At 46.1% G+C, this 17099-nt stretch overlaps 1 protein-coding gene across 3 annotated transcripts in view; it reads right to left on the bottom strand.

The window, feature by feature from the left end:
- The window catches only part of fat2 (FAT atypical cadherin 2), a 101236-nt gene that overhangs the window by 23447 nt on the left and 60690 nt on the right, over positions 1–17099 (bottom strand). For all 3 annotated transcript variants that reach the window (XR_015118971.1, XM_086222332.1, XM_086222334.1), the window contains exons 17-23: positions 11845–12056; positions 10007–10144; positions 9775–9918; positions 5043–5240; positions 3864–4464; positions 3298–3498; positions 1137–1291 (exon numbers count right to left, since the gene is read on the bottom strand). Coding sequence is in view for 2 of the 3 variants with exons in the window: in XM_086222332.1 (XP_086078458.1) it covers positions 1137–1291; positions 3298–3498; positions 3864–4464; positions 5043–5240; positions 9775–9918; positions 10007–10144; positions 11845–12056 (1649 nt within the window). In the remaining variant the exon portion in view is untranslated. The remainder of the gene's footprint in view (positions 1–1136; positions 1292–3297; positions 3499–3863; positions 4465–5042; positions 5241–9774; positions 9919–10006; positions 10145–11844; positions 12057–17099) is intronic.

Here is a 17099-nt window from a genome sequence, read left to right as displayed (position 1 = left end):
TTAAATCCACCAACTCTCCGCTGGCATCATGACACCACACAACGTTTTTCAGTGGGAAATGATCGATCCAATCAGCGCGCCGCGGGCAGGGCCTCTGGCAGGCGTGCTCACGCTCTCAATTTAAGCCAACATCTTGGTTTGCTTTTGCAGGTGTGGCTCATGGAGTGAATACATGTCGGTAAGTCCCTGTGTCATCAGACACAGAGATCATAGCTGGAGTCCCAAACACAGACCTGGACATTCGGATTCACGAGGGATTCCTTTATTCACCTTTTCACTCTGTCTCATGGCTCCCTGCGAGGTTTTGTACTGTAAATATGCTGAACTATTAAAGGGATCTGTTTCAATGTATAAAGCAGAGGACTTTCAACATTTTGGTCACTTGTCCGTCTCTGGCTGTGGCTCCCACGTCACAGCGAAACAGATGTGAATTTTCCCCTGCAGTTTTTGTACATTAACGAATACTTCAGTCTCCACTGACAGACGCATAACTCCTGTATTAAAGCTCTGTTATACGTGAAACCATCCCAGGGGTCTGGATGTATTTTCAAAAATATTAAAAGTGCCTTCATTTTTTTCATAGATGTCCATTTGAAGTTGCCAGATCTGCCCTGGAGCTTAGCGAGCTCTTCCGTGACCCATGCTCCGCCCCTCCAAGTTTCATCAGCCCAACAAACTGCTAGGAAAACTGGGAAAGACGAATTCCGTTTCGATCTGATGTAGTTTGTGGACTGTTCTCACCTGAGAACCTCACAGCATGTTTGAAGCTGAATGACTGCATTAATGTCTGATTATTATTATTGATGCATCAAGGCATGAGCAGAATTTGAATGTATGTACGTAATAAACTGTTGGGCTGTGCAGTCGCCAATAAAACAGTGCATCAAATAATATACCAGGAACTACATCTGTGAATGCGGTGTAGCAGAAGTTGTTTGTAGCAGGAGATGAAAACAGAAGCACCTGAACAGTTCAACAGTGAGTGGTTACAGGTACTCCCCCTGTGCCGGTTGTTAAAGTCTGAACCAGCGAGAGCACAACAGCTGTAGGGCGACAGAGCAGCGACAGCACCCTGTTCCAGACGAGATATCCTTACAAAGCTGCCATGCAGGAACTCTCTCTCGGGCTCTAAATACCTGCAGGCGTCCCCAGTCGGTGCCGTTGGCCAACATGATGACACTCTCATCCTGGAACGTCTTGAACTTCAGAGACAGTTGGAAATCCCGGTCGTCTTCGTCCATCCCGTGAAGGTATTTCAGGTAGGCTTTATCATCGAACCTCACTGCCGACTCTGAAACACAAAAAACCATGAAAACAACAGCAGGCTGATGACACAAAAAGCTTAATAATTTAAGACAGGAAAAAAAATGCATAGAACGACCAGCATGACATCCTTGAGTGGCGAAACACACAGATTTTAAAACATTCTTAGGGAGCAGCTGCTTGTCTTTTTATTTTCACATCTCTACTTCTTTTAGACCCTGAAGATGTTTACATGACGGGAAATAACCAAATAACTTCAACCGAACCGATCCAGGACACACAACCTCAATAAAAGAACGTCCCTGCACTAAAACTGCATCAACGCCCGAGGCCACGCTGTTGTTCTACCTTCACTTTGCAATGAACACGAGAGTTTGCACATCAAACGTGCTGTAAAACTCACGTGAGCGCTCACATCTGACTGCACTGTGTGTGTGCGTGTGTGTGTGTGTGTTTCTTCTTAAATTGTGTGATCTCTGTATGCATCAAAAGCTGAAAAAGCAGAATTGCAATTGGAATTTTCGTTTCTTTTCTTTAAAGGCAGGAATTTTCTTTATCAAAGAACAATATCGACCGTGTTCTGATGAATTTCTCGACAGCTTTGACTTGAAGAAGATGGACTGAACATTTTCAGGCGGTACTTAAGCTACTAGATTTATTTGAGTTTAATTGAATCCCAACCCAGGAGACAGAGGGCCAGGTAATACTGCTGTGGAGCAATACTACACACAGAGACCAGAGAGGAGGGCAGAGGGCTAATGAGGGTCTAGCAGCTCGGCTTGACCCCTGAGAGAGTCATGTGACACCAGTGTGAATGAAGCCAATTCTGATGGCGTAGAAACCTCATCTTAGTGATCGGCCAGAGTTAAAATCCAATCCACTCAAAACAAAAACATCCAAATCAAACGACAAACTGAAGATGTTTTTTTTTTAATGCATCCTTAAAAATGTCATGAACTCTTTGTATGAAGGCTAATGGCAGGTTTCTCTCTGTCATGACCTCCGCCACCTGTTGGTTTATTCATCTGTCAGCTAGAGCGCACCAAAAGCAGAAGGATGCATGATGGGACAGGGAAGACTCCATTACGTTTGGGGTTGAATCCTTCGAATTTATCATAAATTCAGTATCAGTTGAACAGTTCAACGAGTTCAAACTGTAGCCTACCACCTTAAATCCTTGGGCTTTTGAGACACACGTTTGTCTGATTTCCATCCTGAGGTCTTATCGGTACACCAAAGAGTGAACAAATATAGTCAAAATATTGTGTTAATGCGGAGGATGTTCCCAAGGGAAGAGGACACTAAACAAGCTGATAATGAGAGCACATTGTGAGGGGCTGACGTCCACTCTGACAGAACGCCACTAATCCTCACAGGAATGGCAACACAAGTCACTGAAGATGATCCGATGAGGTGGCGGCGCCACTACTCAGATGTGCGGTTGGTTTAAGTCAAAGCTGCCTGTGGGTGCATTCAGACCAAATATGTTCCAGTCAAAGTCTCCCGGCTCCATTGATGTGCAAACACACATTTTCCAAAAGTGGGTGAAAACAAAAATGTTCCATTTCTGTGTGTAAAACTGTCCTGATTCGGACTGAATGTGACTTTTCAAATGACCAAAACACCGCGCGTCTCAGTTTCCTGCAAATTTGACCTGATGCCGATGAGATTAAAACTCAGAATCTCACATTTTCTAACATTGACACAATAAAGTGCAGAAAACCCTTGCGTTCCTGTCGTGCAGCTAAACCAACAGATGGATGAGACCCCGGTCGAGGACATCGTGCACACTAGAAGAGTCGAGGCAATAAACTGAAATCTGCTGAAAATTTACAGCTGGCCTCAAATAAGGCTTGTTTTCTTACTCCATCTGTCTGAAGAGCAGGAAGCACTCAGCACTTCAGAGGAAAAGAAAAGGACGGGGATGAATTAGAAGGTTTCATTGTGATTCAGGCGGATAAAACGGCACCACGTCCTCCCTGGTAAACACACCAGTATCTACGATCATGGACGCCTCCATCCACGCAAACTTACCGTTACAGGGGCAGACGCTTTCCCAGGTGTGTTGAGGGGTGATGTAACCTGCCCTGGCGGTGGTGAAATGGTTCAGTCTGTCCCCTGTGAGACGGACGGCGTTGATGCAGCCTCGTGGCGGACAGCCCGTGCCCAGACACCCGTTGTGGCTCACCCTGAGGATGCTCAGGCCCAGAGAGTCCTCCATGTCCGATATGATACCTGCATCAAAGAAGTCAAAGTATTTAACTTCACATACAATGAAACAATGCCTGCCTTCCTTTCAAAAACCACAAAAAAACTTTTTCTGATTTGCTTTGGGTTTTTTGGATGAAGGATCTGTGACATCACTGCATGTCAGCGTCCACCCTAAACATTAAAACTCTCTGCTTGATTTTCAGGCACCCTGCAGTCTCAAGTGTTGTCTGAGATGCTGGAGCTTTCAGAGGAGTCAGTAATTAGGATTTGCAAGCTGGCAGAACTGAATTAAAGCTGATTATAATCATGAATGGCGTGAGTGTGGCAGAAGCCCCTCACTGTGACAGCTGAATGAAATAAGTCAATATCTATGATTCATGATGGATGACCTGCTAGTCTGCTGGTTGGTAGAGGATGGACGACTCCGCTCTGAGGCCTCCAGATCATCAGAGCCTCCAGAAGCTGCATGTTGGGTCGCTGCTGCAGGCTGGCCAGGTGAAGCTCTTGCCGGGGTAAACCCAGGGCCTGTCCCAGGCTGCGCTGGAGGCCTCTCCAGTGATCGCCCAGAAACTCCTCCGGCGACGTCCCCTCCAGCTGCAGTGTCAAGCCAGAGTCCAGCACCTTCTGTGTGGCGGCCCATATGTGAACTTTGACCCCTGTCCAGACGGTGAACTTCCCATCCGTCACACTGACATTGAGTGAATAGGAACCCTCTTCAAGGTTCTCATCTGCCCAGATTTTACCGTCAGCCAGGTCAACGGAAAATCTCTGCCCAGCTGGACTTTCTGACACCAGCTTGTAAATCAGAACGTCCTGCAGGTCCTGGTCTGAGGCGTGGAGACGGCCAATGACCCGGTTTGCAAACAGCCCACCAGCAGTGGTGATGAAGACCTCGAGGGGAACGACCGAGGGTGGATACTTGCTCTGCTCGGTGACGTTGATGGTGACCACACAGATGGATGAGAGGGGAGGGTGGCCACTGTCCGTCACCTGAGACCAGCACAGATTAGTCCATGAAAGAAAGATCATGCTGACATCCTATCAAGTAGGAAGAACAAAAGAATATCAGCTACTGCAGGGTTTTTTTTTATATTATAAGACTTTTTGATTCAAATCAAATTCAGTGGTTCAAATTAGAAACTCTGCAGCTGAGAGTTGAACCTGCGTCACCCCAGATCCTTCGGCTTGTGAGAATAGCAGGATCAATCCAGACAACAGTTCCTGACTGCTTCTATGACTTTCTCTATGGTTCGCCAGCGTGACTGGCATCTCTCCTGACAGCTCTGTCAGCAGCCGAGGCGTCCAGGGACACTCCTACAGCGTATCAGCATTTTATCACCGAGACAGGATTATAGCTTCTTTGACACGGTGTGACAATTTCTTCAAAGTCATAACATTTTAGCAGAGACAAAACTGTGTGAATCTCTGCAGTGAGATGTGAGATTTGACAGATATGGCAATGCGATGTTTTTCCCTGAGGAATGAGGGACAAAGGGTCAGGTTAGAGTGAAGAGGAGGTGAAGGAACTCAGCTCAGGCTCCGAGTTCCACCGTTGACTTTGTACATACCTGTATCTTGAGCTGATGATGAGATTTGACCTTCTTCCTGAGAGGAGCAGAGAGCGACAGCAAGCCGCCCTGGTCGATGTGGAACCGGCCGTCCTTGTTGCCACTGACGATGTGGAAGGAGAAAGGGGGGCCGTTCTTGGGCGTGTCCTTGTCTGTCACAATTAGCTGGAGGATGCTGCTGCCGACTGACTCGCCTTCCTGCAGGAGACGATGTTCGTCAAATATCTGGCAGTGAAGATGCAACACTCGCACCCGCTTAGCTTTACTGCTCTTTTTGAGAGCCTCCATATTTGTTGGATTCAGGAAAGTTCCCCCCCCATACGTTTGAGAATATGAAGCTGGACAAAAACTTATTGACCTTCTCACATTGTCCATGTGAGTTTATCGTATGACTTCCCCATCAGTTTGCTATAAAATCCTTCCCGGCAGCTGACTGTAAATTGAAGGGAATTTTATTTTTCCTTCGACGTCCCTTCTTGCATCTTCAATGCACCGGGCAACCTGGCAATAAAAAGGCCTTAAACTGCTCAGCGTGATGGATTACCAAGCAGGACCAGCTACGTTAAAGTCTTTGCATGTTGATTTTCACAGAGCACTGGATTTAATGGAGACCAGTGGTTCCCCTGAAAGAGGCAATCAATCTCAAAACTTAAAAGTAGGCTTTGGGCAGTGAGAGGCAGTGAAAGACACACTTCTTGGAGTCCGTGGGCTAAGACACTCCAAAACTCTGGTGAGGTCTGTGAAAATTCAATTAGAGCACGCAAAGCACGGCCGCGTTATGAACGAACAAAGAGGTGGAGTTGTCGGTCAGCAAAAAGGGGATTTGATTCCTTTTCGAGGCTCAAGTTGTCGCCAGTACGGACAGCAAACTGAAAGCGGGAAGCTGATAATGGTGGGTTGTTATTATACACGGTAAATATTGTGTTTACAAGTCTGGAACAAAGTCAATATTCAAACAAAGTTAAAAACGTGTAAACCACTCGCCACGTTGAGACTGTGTATAGGATCCTTGTGATTCTCAGGCCATCGCGGGTGACGACACTGTTCACGCGGCGCCGCGGCCACCCCACCATGCAGAGTCACTCTCTGACTGAAAAAACATAAAAACCTGCCTTGATCAGGCTCGCTGGAAAGAGAAATAAGTTTGCTACATGAATGGGAGGTAATATTTGAGTCTGGTCAAATGTGCATATCCTGAACGAATTTACATTAAAATACAGTTAATATGAAAGTAGGAAGCTGAGAAAGCTCAGCTATTAACATCATCCATGACATCTTTTCATCTTTTGCCTCTAAACGTTTAATTCAAAGCTCAGCAAAGCGAGTTCTACCCAATACACCTTTGTCAACAGAGAGATAAGACGGCTGCAGCCCAGAGCGGAGCCAAAGAGATCACTTCAATGGTCTTAAAGGCTGTTCAATTTGTGAGTCAAACGCATTCACATGGGTTATTCATGTGTCACTGTTTAGCATGCTGGAGTGAAGGCAAACCTCAGCCAGCAGCGGGAGGCCGTACACTTGATGTGAGGCGATTTATCGCCGTGCTGCAGCACTCTTGCATCCCTTGAGGAGGTTATGGTGCGATACTGAATCACCTGTCCATCTGCTGCTTTCAGCAAAACACTGAAATCCAACTGCAACCTAACGTGCGGCTGTCGCTTGAAACAAATGTCTGTCTTACACACGTGTCTCCGACGGTGACAAACAGTGAATAAAAGGCGTGTAATGGCTGTCACCGGCCTGTCGGAAAAATAAAAAAGGGCACTAAGTTCCCATGTTGCTTCATGAGGAAGAGCTGGCTCTGGAGACAGATGATATCACCACGTTTGGATTTATCACCGGGTTTGGATTTATCGCCATGTAGAGCTGACGTTTTTTTGGCTGGTGATCAGGCAGTTCTGTGACTGGATGGGAAATTCTCAGCTGGCAGAGCGGCAGCCGGAAGAGTGATGGGAGATCTGGTGGGGGAAACTTTTAATCGTCAGTGAGCGACGGCCAGTTGGGATGGAACGTCACTGCGATGCTGCTGCCAGAGACATGATGGACTAAATGCTATCAACCAGCCTGAAGCTCATGAAGACACACACACACACACACACACACACACACACACACACACACACACACGTAGAAGTGAATAAACCATGTTGACGCGGCAGCCATGTTCATCTGATGTGAAGTCAGAATGCTGGAGGATGAATCTACATTTGTATGTTTTGACACGTGGTGACCAACCTTTCCGAGCGTGACTGCCAGCCACGTAGGGGCAGGAACAGGTGATCTGCCCCCCTAAACAGGTTTTGCCTGTTTCTCTTATGACGGCTTTCACACTGTTTGAATTAATCAGACATTCTTTACAATGCAAGTATTAGAAAGTAGATACTTGCATTAAAATTATTTTAAAAAGTGAAAGGCAAGTTCCACTAAATGAGAGATGCATACCATGGCTGCACAGTGGTGCAGTGGTCAGCGCTGTCACCTCACAGCAAGAAGGTTCCGGGTTTGAGTCCCAGCTCGGGCACGGGATCTTTCTGTGTTTGCATGTTCTCCCCGTGCCTGTGTGGGTTCTCTGCGGTACTCCAGCTTCCTCCCACCATCCAAAGACATGCAATTGGGGACTAGGCTGATTGGATTCTCTAAACTAACCGTAGGTATTCACTATGTGAATGGTTGTCTGTCTCTGTATGTTGGCCCTGCGATGGACTGGCGACCTGTCCAGGGTGAAGCCCGCCTCTCGCCTGTTGATGCTGGGATAGGCTCCAGCCCCAGCGACCCTTAATAGGAATAAGTGGAAGACGATGGATGGATACCTGGATAATCCATTCGTCCTCACTTTACATTAATTTCATTGCTTCATGGCTGAACTGAAAAAATGATGGATTGTAAAAACCCAAAGGGACATCAGGCATAATTCTCAAGACAAGACCGTATATTGGATGATCCATTACTATTGATTAGTAAATGATAGCTAGCTTTAGCAACAGCTAATGTTAGCATTCACCTACTTGCTAGATAACGCCGCTTGTTGTTTTGTTATGTAATACAACAGGAACTCAGTCAGCTAAGGCTAAGAGCCATAACACCCACTCAATATTTGAATAACTTTCCCATGTGATCTTCACCGCACTCCCCTACAGATCTCCTCACGCAAGTGTTTTTGGTGGACGGACACGAGTTGCAGCCTGCAGCACAGCAGTGCGCGATCCAGAGTTGGTGGGGCTTGTGAGCAGATTCCATCGCTTGTTAAAGGTTTTTCCCCTCCAACACACCGGGCCGTGTAATTAGAGGTTTTAGGTGAAAGGGTGGCATGAAATGTCCTGCAAGTATAGGCACAGACAAACACACACACACACACACGCGCGCGCGCGCGCCCAACAAACCATGACAGCTGGTCTCTTTAATCCTCACAAAGTTCAGAAACCCTCTGGTTCGCTCCTCTGAAGAGTTTCACTCTTGAACTCTCAGCACACTTTTAATGAGCTCCGGTTGCTGCTGTTATGACAGAGCAGCACTTACAAGTCAGCATATTTCCACCGGAGTGTGTTAGCGAGGGCTATAATGATACAGACAGATTGATAGAGAATGACTGATCTTCTGTGATTTCTCTCTAATTATCTGCAGCCATTAGTTCATCTGTCTTCATTATCACCTCGTTAGGCGGTCGGCAGCAGAGCAGGTAAGAGGCTCATGACGGGCCTGTTTAGCAGGACTGAGAGTTGTTCCAGGCGAAGAGTATTTTCAGGTTATAAAAGCCATCATGAACAAATCTCCCTCTTGGTGGGGAGTTGCATGCTCTGCTCACATCATGTATTTTTTCATAATGTTGTGAGTGTCACACGTGGATGCCCCCCCCCCCCCACACACACACACACACACACACACACACACCAGGACCACAGGACGGTATTTGCAGGAGTTTGTGAGCAGGCTATTCAGAGCGGTCTGGGTTACGGCACCAGTTTATTCTTCTAACGTATCGCTCGCTGCGACGACGCCGTGATCTCTGGGAGGTTTTCTTCTCTTCAGGCTGCACCAACATTTTTAAAACAGCTTCAGGCAGCTTTTATGGTTCAGTTCTGAGGAGTGTTTCCTCACCCAGAATATACGCCAGATGAGAGAAATAATCATGCACACTTGCCTATGATAATTAATTATTGAACTGGCATTAAAGGCAATAAATCACACCGCTAATTATCTGGAAACACAAATGCATGCGAAAATGTTTGTTGCTTTGGTTTTTTTGAAAAAAGGAGACCGAATCGAAACCGCAATTTTCGAACTGCGACACGCGGATGAAGCCGTCTGGTGCACGCTGTGATGCAACTATCACAAAAGACACATGTTTAGTCTGCATAGATGTCAGAATGGCTGAAGGACACGACGATAGGCAGATCTCAAGAGCTGAGCCCTGCAGCTCCATGAGGCTTTAGAAAGTTTGTGAGTGCGCCATCAAACAGAGGTGAAGCTCCTGGTGGGTTCTATGAGTTGATATCTCAAAACAGAGTGGAAGTGCTGAATAAAGCCAGCTGTTCACGTGTCAGCCATGCTAGTCCACCCAAGTTCCAATCAGCTACACCAGCTAGCTAACTATCCAGACACAGTGGCCTCTCAGGCTCCTCACAGTCACTGACCATAGGTCTCACATTCCAGAAACAGAACTTCATGGGCCGGTGTATCAGTGACATATCAGTGTTTGAAAGGCAAACCAAGACAAAGATGCAGGTTGTTGTACCTGTAGTACCAGAGTGTGATTGACCCGAGAGAAGACGGGCGGGTTGTCGTTAACGTCAGTGATGGTGATGGTGATGAGAAGCGCTGATGAAAGAGGAGGATTTCCTTCGTCTGCCGCCTGCACCGTCAGGGAGTAGTGAGGCATCTGGAGGGAGGTGAACACATTCTCACTGGATTAGTTGACATTTTATTGCTGGTTTCTCTTCATTTTCAATGTAAAAAAGCCCGCTGACCTCCTCTCTGTCCAGCGCCGCACAGACAGTGATTTCTCCGCTGCGAGGGTGGATGGTGAACTGCTGCAGAGGGTCTCCACTCACGATGGAGTAACGCAGCAGGCTGTTGATCGGACCGTCCTGATCAGTGGCTGTTACCTTTCAGATAAGGGTGCCAAGGTGAGGGGGTCAGAGGTCAGGCAGCCAGACAAAGGATGTGCAGTTATTGCCGTCTTACATGTGCAGTTATCCAGTGAGATAAGAGGAAAATAAGAAAACCCTCCATGGGAAAAAGCTTTCAAGGTAATTGTGTTGTTTTCAAGAACTTCTGATTCATATTGAAATATTGGAATACAAGAGGAGTTTCTTGAAATAAGGATGCACATAAAAATTTGCTGATTGTTTAATGGCCCATAAAACCACGGTCTGGTCCACTTGTTTTTCTCTTTATTGTCACGGCTTCAACTCATTGTAGCAATGATTCCTATAATTTGCCCCTCCGACAGAAGACACTCTCCCTCCAAAACATTTCAAGTAGCGACAAGTTGCAGTTAAATAGTGAAAATGGAGCGATGGGAGCAGAAGAAAAATGTCAAATATGAAACCATATGATTACAGCCTCATCACCCAGCCACAGTCCGACCATCAGCCAGCCAGTGAGCTGTGTTATTGCCATGTTATCTCTGCTGCAGGCCTGACAGATGACGGCTGACGTGCTGTTGGATAACCGTGCGCATACATGTCTGGGTGTTAACCTTTTTAAACTCACAGACGAGCTGTCTGTGGCGTGTATGGATTTATCAGTGTGTTTCTTCATACGTGGTTTTGTTTTAAACCTGTAATCCTCTTTTATTACTGGAATCATCTGCAGGATGCCAGATGGCGTTTTATTGGTTACACGTATGTGAACATGTGGCGCCCGTGTGTGAAATGGGATCACTAGAGTGAATATGCTCGCAAGGCCGTCAAATCTTTGAATGTTGCACCTTGGACGGGTGTGTGTATTCTCTGTGTGTGTGAGGAGGTTGAGGGCTTGCGCACGATAGTTCCCTCTTTGCAATTCCTTTTTTTTTTTTAACAAGTGAGGACATTTCAGCTTTTAATTACAGCTTCAAAGCACTGGTGAAGGTTAAGAATTGCTTTTAAGGGAGCGGTGCACTTGAGAACGGGTGAGCTGTGATGGGGAAGGCACATTAAGGTTGGGGGGACGGGGGGGGGGTGTGTTATGACAGTGTAGGTCCTCACCGCTCTAGATAGACAAATGTGAGTGTTAAAAAAGTCCAACATAGGGAAGTGTGTTCTCAAGCTTCAGATAAGAGTGAAACGCCCTTCATTTAAACTGAACCTTGGGAATATATTTAATTTAAAGTCCAATCCAATTCAGCGATTCAATTAAAGATTACTGGTGTTTTTGCAGCTGTGAAGTTCTTAAGTGCCTCATATTGTATGAGTGTGTGTGTGTGTGCGCATGTGTGTGTGTGTGTATACAAGATCACACTTGAAATATGTGTCATAAAATAACCAATTTGATGTAACCTTGAATTTCTGACAGCGATGACAACTGCCTATCACCTGCTCTCTACTTGGTTGGTGTAACCAAGTGCAGCGGGGCTCCTGACGCGGATGTGAACGACACAGGTGATTCTGCTGAACACGCGTGTGCATGGTGAATAATTAATGGTGAATACTGAAAAACATGTGTAAACAATGGGAATTCGAAAAGCACCCCAGGACACTGATGCAGCTTCTAAATACCTCTCACTGAGCTTTTAGTTGAGATGATTTTATTGTGTGTGTGTGTGTGTGTGTGTGTGTGTGTGTGTGTGTGTGTGTGTGTGTGTGTGTGTGTTGATGTCTACCTTCATCACCAAGCTTCCTGGTGTAAGATCCTCTGATATTTCAGTGCTGTAGTCGCCTCGTCCAAACACAGGCGAGTTGTCATTCACGTCCGTCACATTAATGACAACTGTAGTGATGTCACTGAGGGACGACTTGCCCCGACTTCCCTCCACGGACAGGTAGTGCTCCCGGGAAACTTCAAAATCCAGTGGTGCGTTGAGGGTTAGGAGGCCTGCAGAAATAAGTACTTATTAGTTTTAAGTAAATTATTCTCACTGAAAAGTGAGAAAATGTGGTGTAGATTTGACTTATTTATGTAAAAGATTACACGATGAAAAGAGATTCATGAGTGAGAATCTGAGCGGGCTAAAGACTCGCTGTTCCATTTCATCTTTCACTCATTTCATCTCTTTCATGCCCACAGGCATAACCGCTAGCTCTGAAAATGAAGGGCTAGCAGGAGGGAAATAATACACCATTAGTAAGGAAAGCATCAATAAAAATGGAAAGAAGAACTCAAAAAAACAGGCAGTAGAGGAGGGACAGAAGATAAAGAAGTCAAAGTCTAAGGGTGTCTCTGGTTTGAGCCTTTGATAAAAATTTTGCTGCAGCTTCTTTTCCACTCTACAATCAGTAGGGAGAGGAGGAAGAGGTCGAAAGGGAGGAAGAGGTGTGCGTTAACAAGGTCCTGCACCTTCCATTCCACGACCTTCTCCCTCCCCATCTTTGCAACTGCGAGTTTGTCGTTTCCAGCCTCAAGCCTTCTCTGTCTCTCGTCTTCCCACATTCGCTCTGCTGCCTCTCTTATTTTTCCTCAGCGCTGAAATGAGCACTTTGTTTTGTAGTCAGCTTTTCTCCTGTAATTCACAGGGTCACTCTTTGATATTCAGTAGTCACACACGCTTAGTAGAACCCTTACAAGATGATTGTAGTATTTAGCAGGGTGGTGCTGTATGTCAGTACTCTGGGAAATGCAAGGCGGTTGCAGGAAGGAACCGGCTACTGGCTTTCACCATGAGCGAGTGGTTCAGGTGTACCTGGACCAGCGTCTGGCCTCTGTCACACAGAGATTCTGGAGTCCTGCTGTGAAGTAACCAGTATGAAGCTTTCTTTATTTACGGACAATCAAACAGTCAAGTCCAGAGACATCTAGGAAGTTATTGAATCAAGCCCCTTGTTCCAAGGTTCGGACACTCCTGTGACAGCGTTCTACAACTGGCGTGCGGTGTGTAAACTCAACAGCATCAGGGTTGGGAGTGAGTTCAGCGCCGTGATAACCTCCGCTGGCGGAGCAGCAGGAGAACACTCTATCACCCCTGCTCACGTCCTGCTCCATTCTACAAAGATGGCGAAGTGCAAGGCTTGAACAAGCAGAGTAGAAGGGACTTGTAGTTCTACTCGGAGGGTGAAGTGGTGGACGCACTGAACAACCAAGTACATCTTTGCTTTGAAATATTCCCTACCTCTAAAGATGTCTCAGAGAAATCCTGGGGGAAGGTGCGAGAATTCATAAAGGATCCAGCAATCCTCGCTTACACTCAGCGACTGTGTGTTCTCGAGCACCACCAGTCTGTGTGTGTGTGTGTGTGTGTGTGTGTGTGTGTGTGTGTGTGTGTGAATGAGATGATACAGTAAAAGTGGTTTCAGTGCCCACAAGGTAGAAAATGCGGCCCGTTTTCCTTCTGCAGTGCAACGTCCCTCAACTCTGTTTCCCGACTCTTTGCTGTCACCAAAACAAAAGCTTAAAATACCCAAAGAAGAACCATCAGGTAAACGTTTCACACACTAGAGGCTTCGTGCCAAAAACCTGCGAAGGTTTCCTACCTCTACAGATGACATCGTTCAAGGACTTCCTGTTCATCTCTACATTCCGTGCACTCACATTCCCGCGTTTTTAATCACACGCGATCCGTCATCAGCCTCTGCATGTCAACTCTCGTTCTTGATGAGCCTGAACGCTCAACATAGTGAAACGCAGGATTTCCAGTGAGCGGAGTGACATGTAACCTACTGTTTAAAATGGATGCCATAGAGACGCTCAGGATGATAACGATCACGTTAAACACATGCATGTGCACAGAGTGTGTGTGTGTGTGTGTGTGTGTGTGTGGGGAGGGGGTATCATGTGACATATCTTCTGAACTCTCACTTTTGTCAGCTCAGTGAAGCTGTGAGTTTAACCTTTCAGGAATGACAAATTCCTCCACAGCTGGCAGTCTGGGTGTTATCAGTCACCTGTGTGTGAAGCCCTCAATTTATGGCAGCCATTATGGCGGCGTCCGAGATCTTAAAGAGATAAAGTGTGTCATATCCAGTTTTTGCCCATTATTGGGGCACTTCTTCAGGTTCAGATATTTCCAGGCCGTCGTTTATCTGACCTGCCATGAACCTGCTGAACACTAAAAGATGAATATTCCCTCCTCGAGTCATTTCATCAACCGAGCCTTCGCGGGGAATGTTTGGTGTTTGCTGTGTGTTATGAAAGGCATGCCGGGAGGAGAAAAATATGATTTGCTGTGTTATTTGTAAAAGAGAAAAAAAGATGAGGGGGAAAATGGGCCAGACTCATTTTTCCTCCCCTTTATCAAAGAGCTGTGGAATATTGTAGATCTAAAGAACAAGCAAAGCACCAGTGAAAACTACTTTTCTGTCTGCTTCACATGGCTCACGCTCCTTCCATTCATCCCTTTATCATCTCCGCCTTCTTCCCTCAGGGATAAAAACTGACTCATTCCAATTTAAAGGACAAATCTCGATTACTGGGAACCACATCTAAATGTTTAATTGGTGTTTTAGCAAGTAAGATATGGCTGGATATTAAACATTTGAGTGTTCTGAGGCTAAAGGCTATTTCTAATTCTATTAGCTCCTGATAGCACACTGAGTGCACCTCAGCTCGTTGTGTTCAGCCATGGGGGGGGGGGGGGGGGGGGGGGGCGACCATTTTCAGCCAGTCTGCTCCGCGAGACAGAAGAAAATGGGATTTGGCAAAAACAAGCATCTCTCATCAGCATCTCCGGGTTTCAACAGGTAGATCATTCACACGCTCCTACACACATCCACATCTTGGATCTCTTCATGGATTTTTATGCAAGATCAAGGAGATTTGTACATCCAGCCTGAGACGGAATAATCCAAACTGGGTTATTTATTCATCGACTTAATTCAAGCTTTGCCTACTGGGAGAGAGTTGGCAGAGATCTTTTCTATCAGTGCCTTGACGCGTTCATTCACACCAGCTCTCGTTTAAGTGTTAAGGCACTAAACAGCATCGGAGCACATCAACGGGAGCTGATATCCGTGATGCTCTGATCAAAAGTAAATCGCAACTCTTTGAGCCATTTATACCTAAAAAGCCCAGAAAACCTCCTGAAGCGTAGAACCTGAGCGTTTTCTTGAAGAACTTGATAGAATTTCCCTCTTGTTCACTAAAATCTTAATTCCTCTGAAGTAAAAACACAACAACCTGAGACATTTTAGGCTTTGCCCTACTGTTTATTAAAAAAAAAGTTAAAAAAAAAAGGAATCCCACTGCAGCGAAGCATCTTAAAACTGGTGAGGCGTCTGCTGCATCAGCAGGTTTCAAAGATGAATTTCTAAGAGCACTCCTTCCCATCGTGCACTTCCTCGCTCAGCTTTGGTCGTCACGCCAGTAACACCATCATCCACCGAGGCAACTGTCTCTTTATTTATTCATGTGCTGGTGTGTCTCACCATCTCAACGTCCTTTATTGTGTTTGGGTTGTGTCTTCCCCGGTGCGTTCACTGTCACGGTTCCCTCAAGTTGTTGTTGGTTTATGTCTCTTGTGTTTGCTCTGTTCATAAAATCCAAAAACCAGAGTAACAACGATGGTCCTTCCATCCATTTTCTACACTGCTTATCCATTAAGGGTTGCAGGGGGTGGAGCCTATCCCAGCTGACATTGGATGAGAGGCGGGGTTCACCCTGGACGGGCCATCAGGGGATCAGTATCTTGTTCAAGGACACTTTGACACTGTCACCGGGGGAAGCGGGGATCGAACCAGCGACCCTTGGGTTGCTAGACAGCCACTCCCCCTCTGAGCCACGCCGCCACACAAAAAAAAAGAAGCTCCTTCCTGTGCCCCTCCGGTGTTGTTGTTGTCAACTTGTGGCAGGAATGAATTCTCTTTCCTCATAAAGGCAGGAAAAGAAAAGTCTTCGGCAAGTATAAAGTAAAAACTCTCAAACTGCAGGCTCTCACCACCATGTCTGATTTTAAAACACAGACTTTGGACATCTTAAAGACTGAAAAGACTGTAATTGTTTTGCTGGATAATGTGTCACATTTCCATGAACCTGACCTTCTCTCCTCAGTGTCCCTTTGTAAAGCCCCGCCTCCCCCTGCCTCCTTGCTTCGACTTTTATCAACGTCTGGCCTTGTTTCACCGTTCGTTTTTTCTCTGTACCACGTCGCTTTGTTTGTTCTTGTCTGATTTTGCTTGTTTTAGATGTTGCCATTTTGGCCGGGTCTCGCTCGGAAAAGAGATCACCTGATCTCAAGTGACTGCCTGGTAAAGTAAAGGTTAAATAAAATAAAATAAAATGTGGAGATGTGAGTAAAACGCTTGGCACTGATTTTTAAATGAGCCCTGAAGTCCCTCCTCCAGCCCCCACAGCTACAAGCTTCAGCTTGTTTTTGCTCTACAAAATCAAAATGGGCCTTTTTGTAATTTAAATATTTCCGGAAATCCGGCAGATTTCCCTTCTTGCTCATGACCTGCAGCGCAGGAACCACCAGAGGCTGACATTCCTCTCTGCAACTGTCATGTTTGTGCTGATAGTTATGCAAATGTCTGAGGCCGATTGTGGTGGTGAATGATTGCTGCAAACGTCCGGTGCGTGGTGTCTTCAATACGAAGCGAGGAAGGGTTTGAGTACAGCAGCTTCCTGCTGCCAGCTTTCTGTCAATAAGGGTTTGTATCCATGTTTTGCTCAAGGCAGTCAAACTTCCACGAAAGAAGGAGCAGGCTGGAGGCGTTCTGTCCTCGTCAGCTGAAGTGACTGTGGTTCCCTCACACCTCGCTGTACAAACACACATGCTTTCAAGATTACGCCTACAAAGACGCATAAACTGTCTCATTCACCTGGCACCATTAATGTTTCAGATGTGACCACAGCACCCAAAGCTCCAGACTCGACGCAGGACTTTGAGAAGTAACAGAAGACTAATATTTTAACATACAATTAGAAATGGAAAAATCACAGTAAAAACCCCAAGAGTCGATCAATAAACAAGACAGTAAAATTACAATA

Source organism: Aulostomus chinensis, chromosome 13 (assembly GCF_037954235.1).
Source record: "Aulostomus chinensis isolate RoL2024-O1b breed Wild chromosome 13, RoL_Achi_v1.0, whole genome shotgun sequence".
Classification (NCBI taxonomy): domain Eukaryota; kingdom Metazoa; phylum Chordata; class Actinopteri; order Syngnathiformes; family Aulostomidae; genus Aulostomus; species Aulostomus chinensis.
The sequence above is the reverse complement of the archived record's forward strand: the minus strand, read 5'-3'. Positions and strand labels throughout refer to the sequence as shown.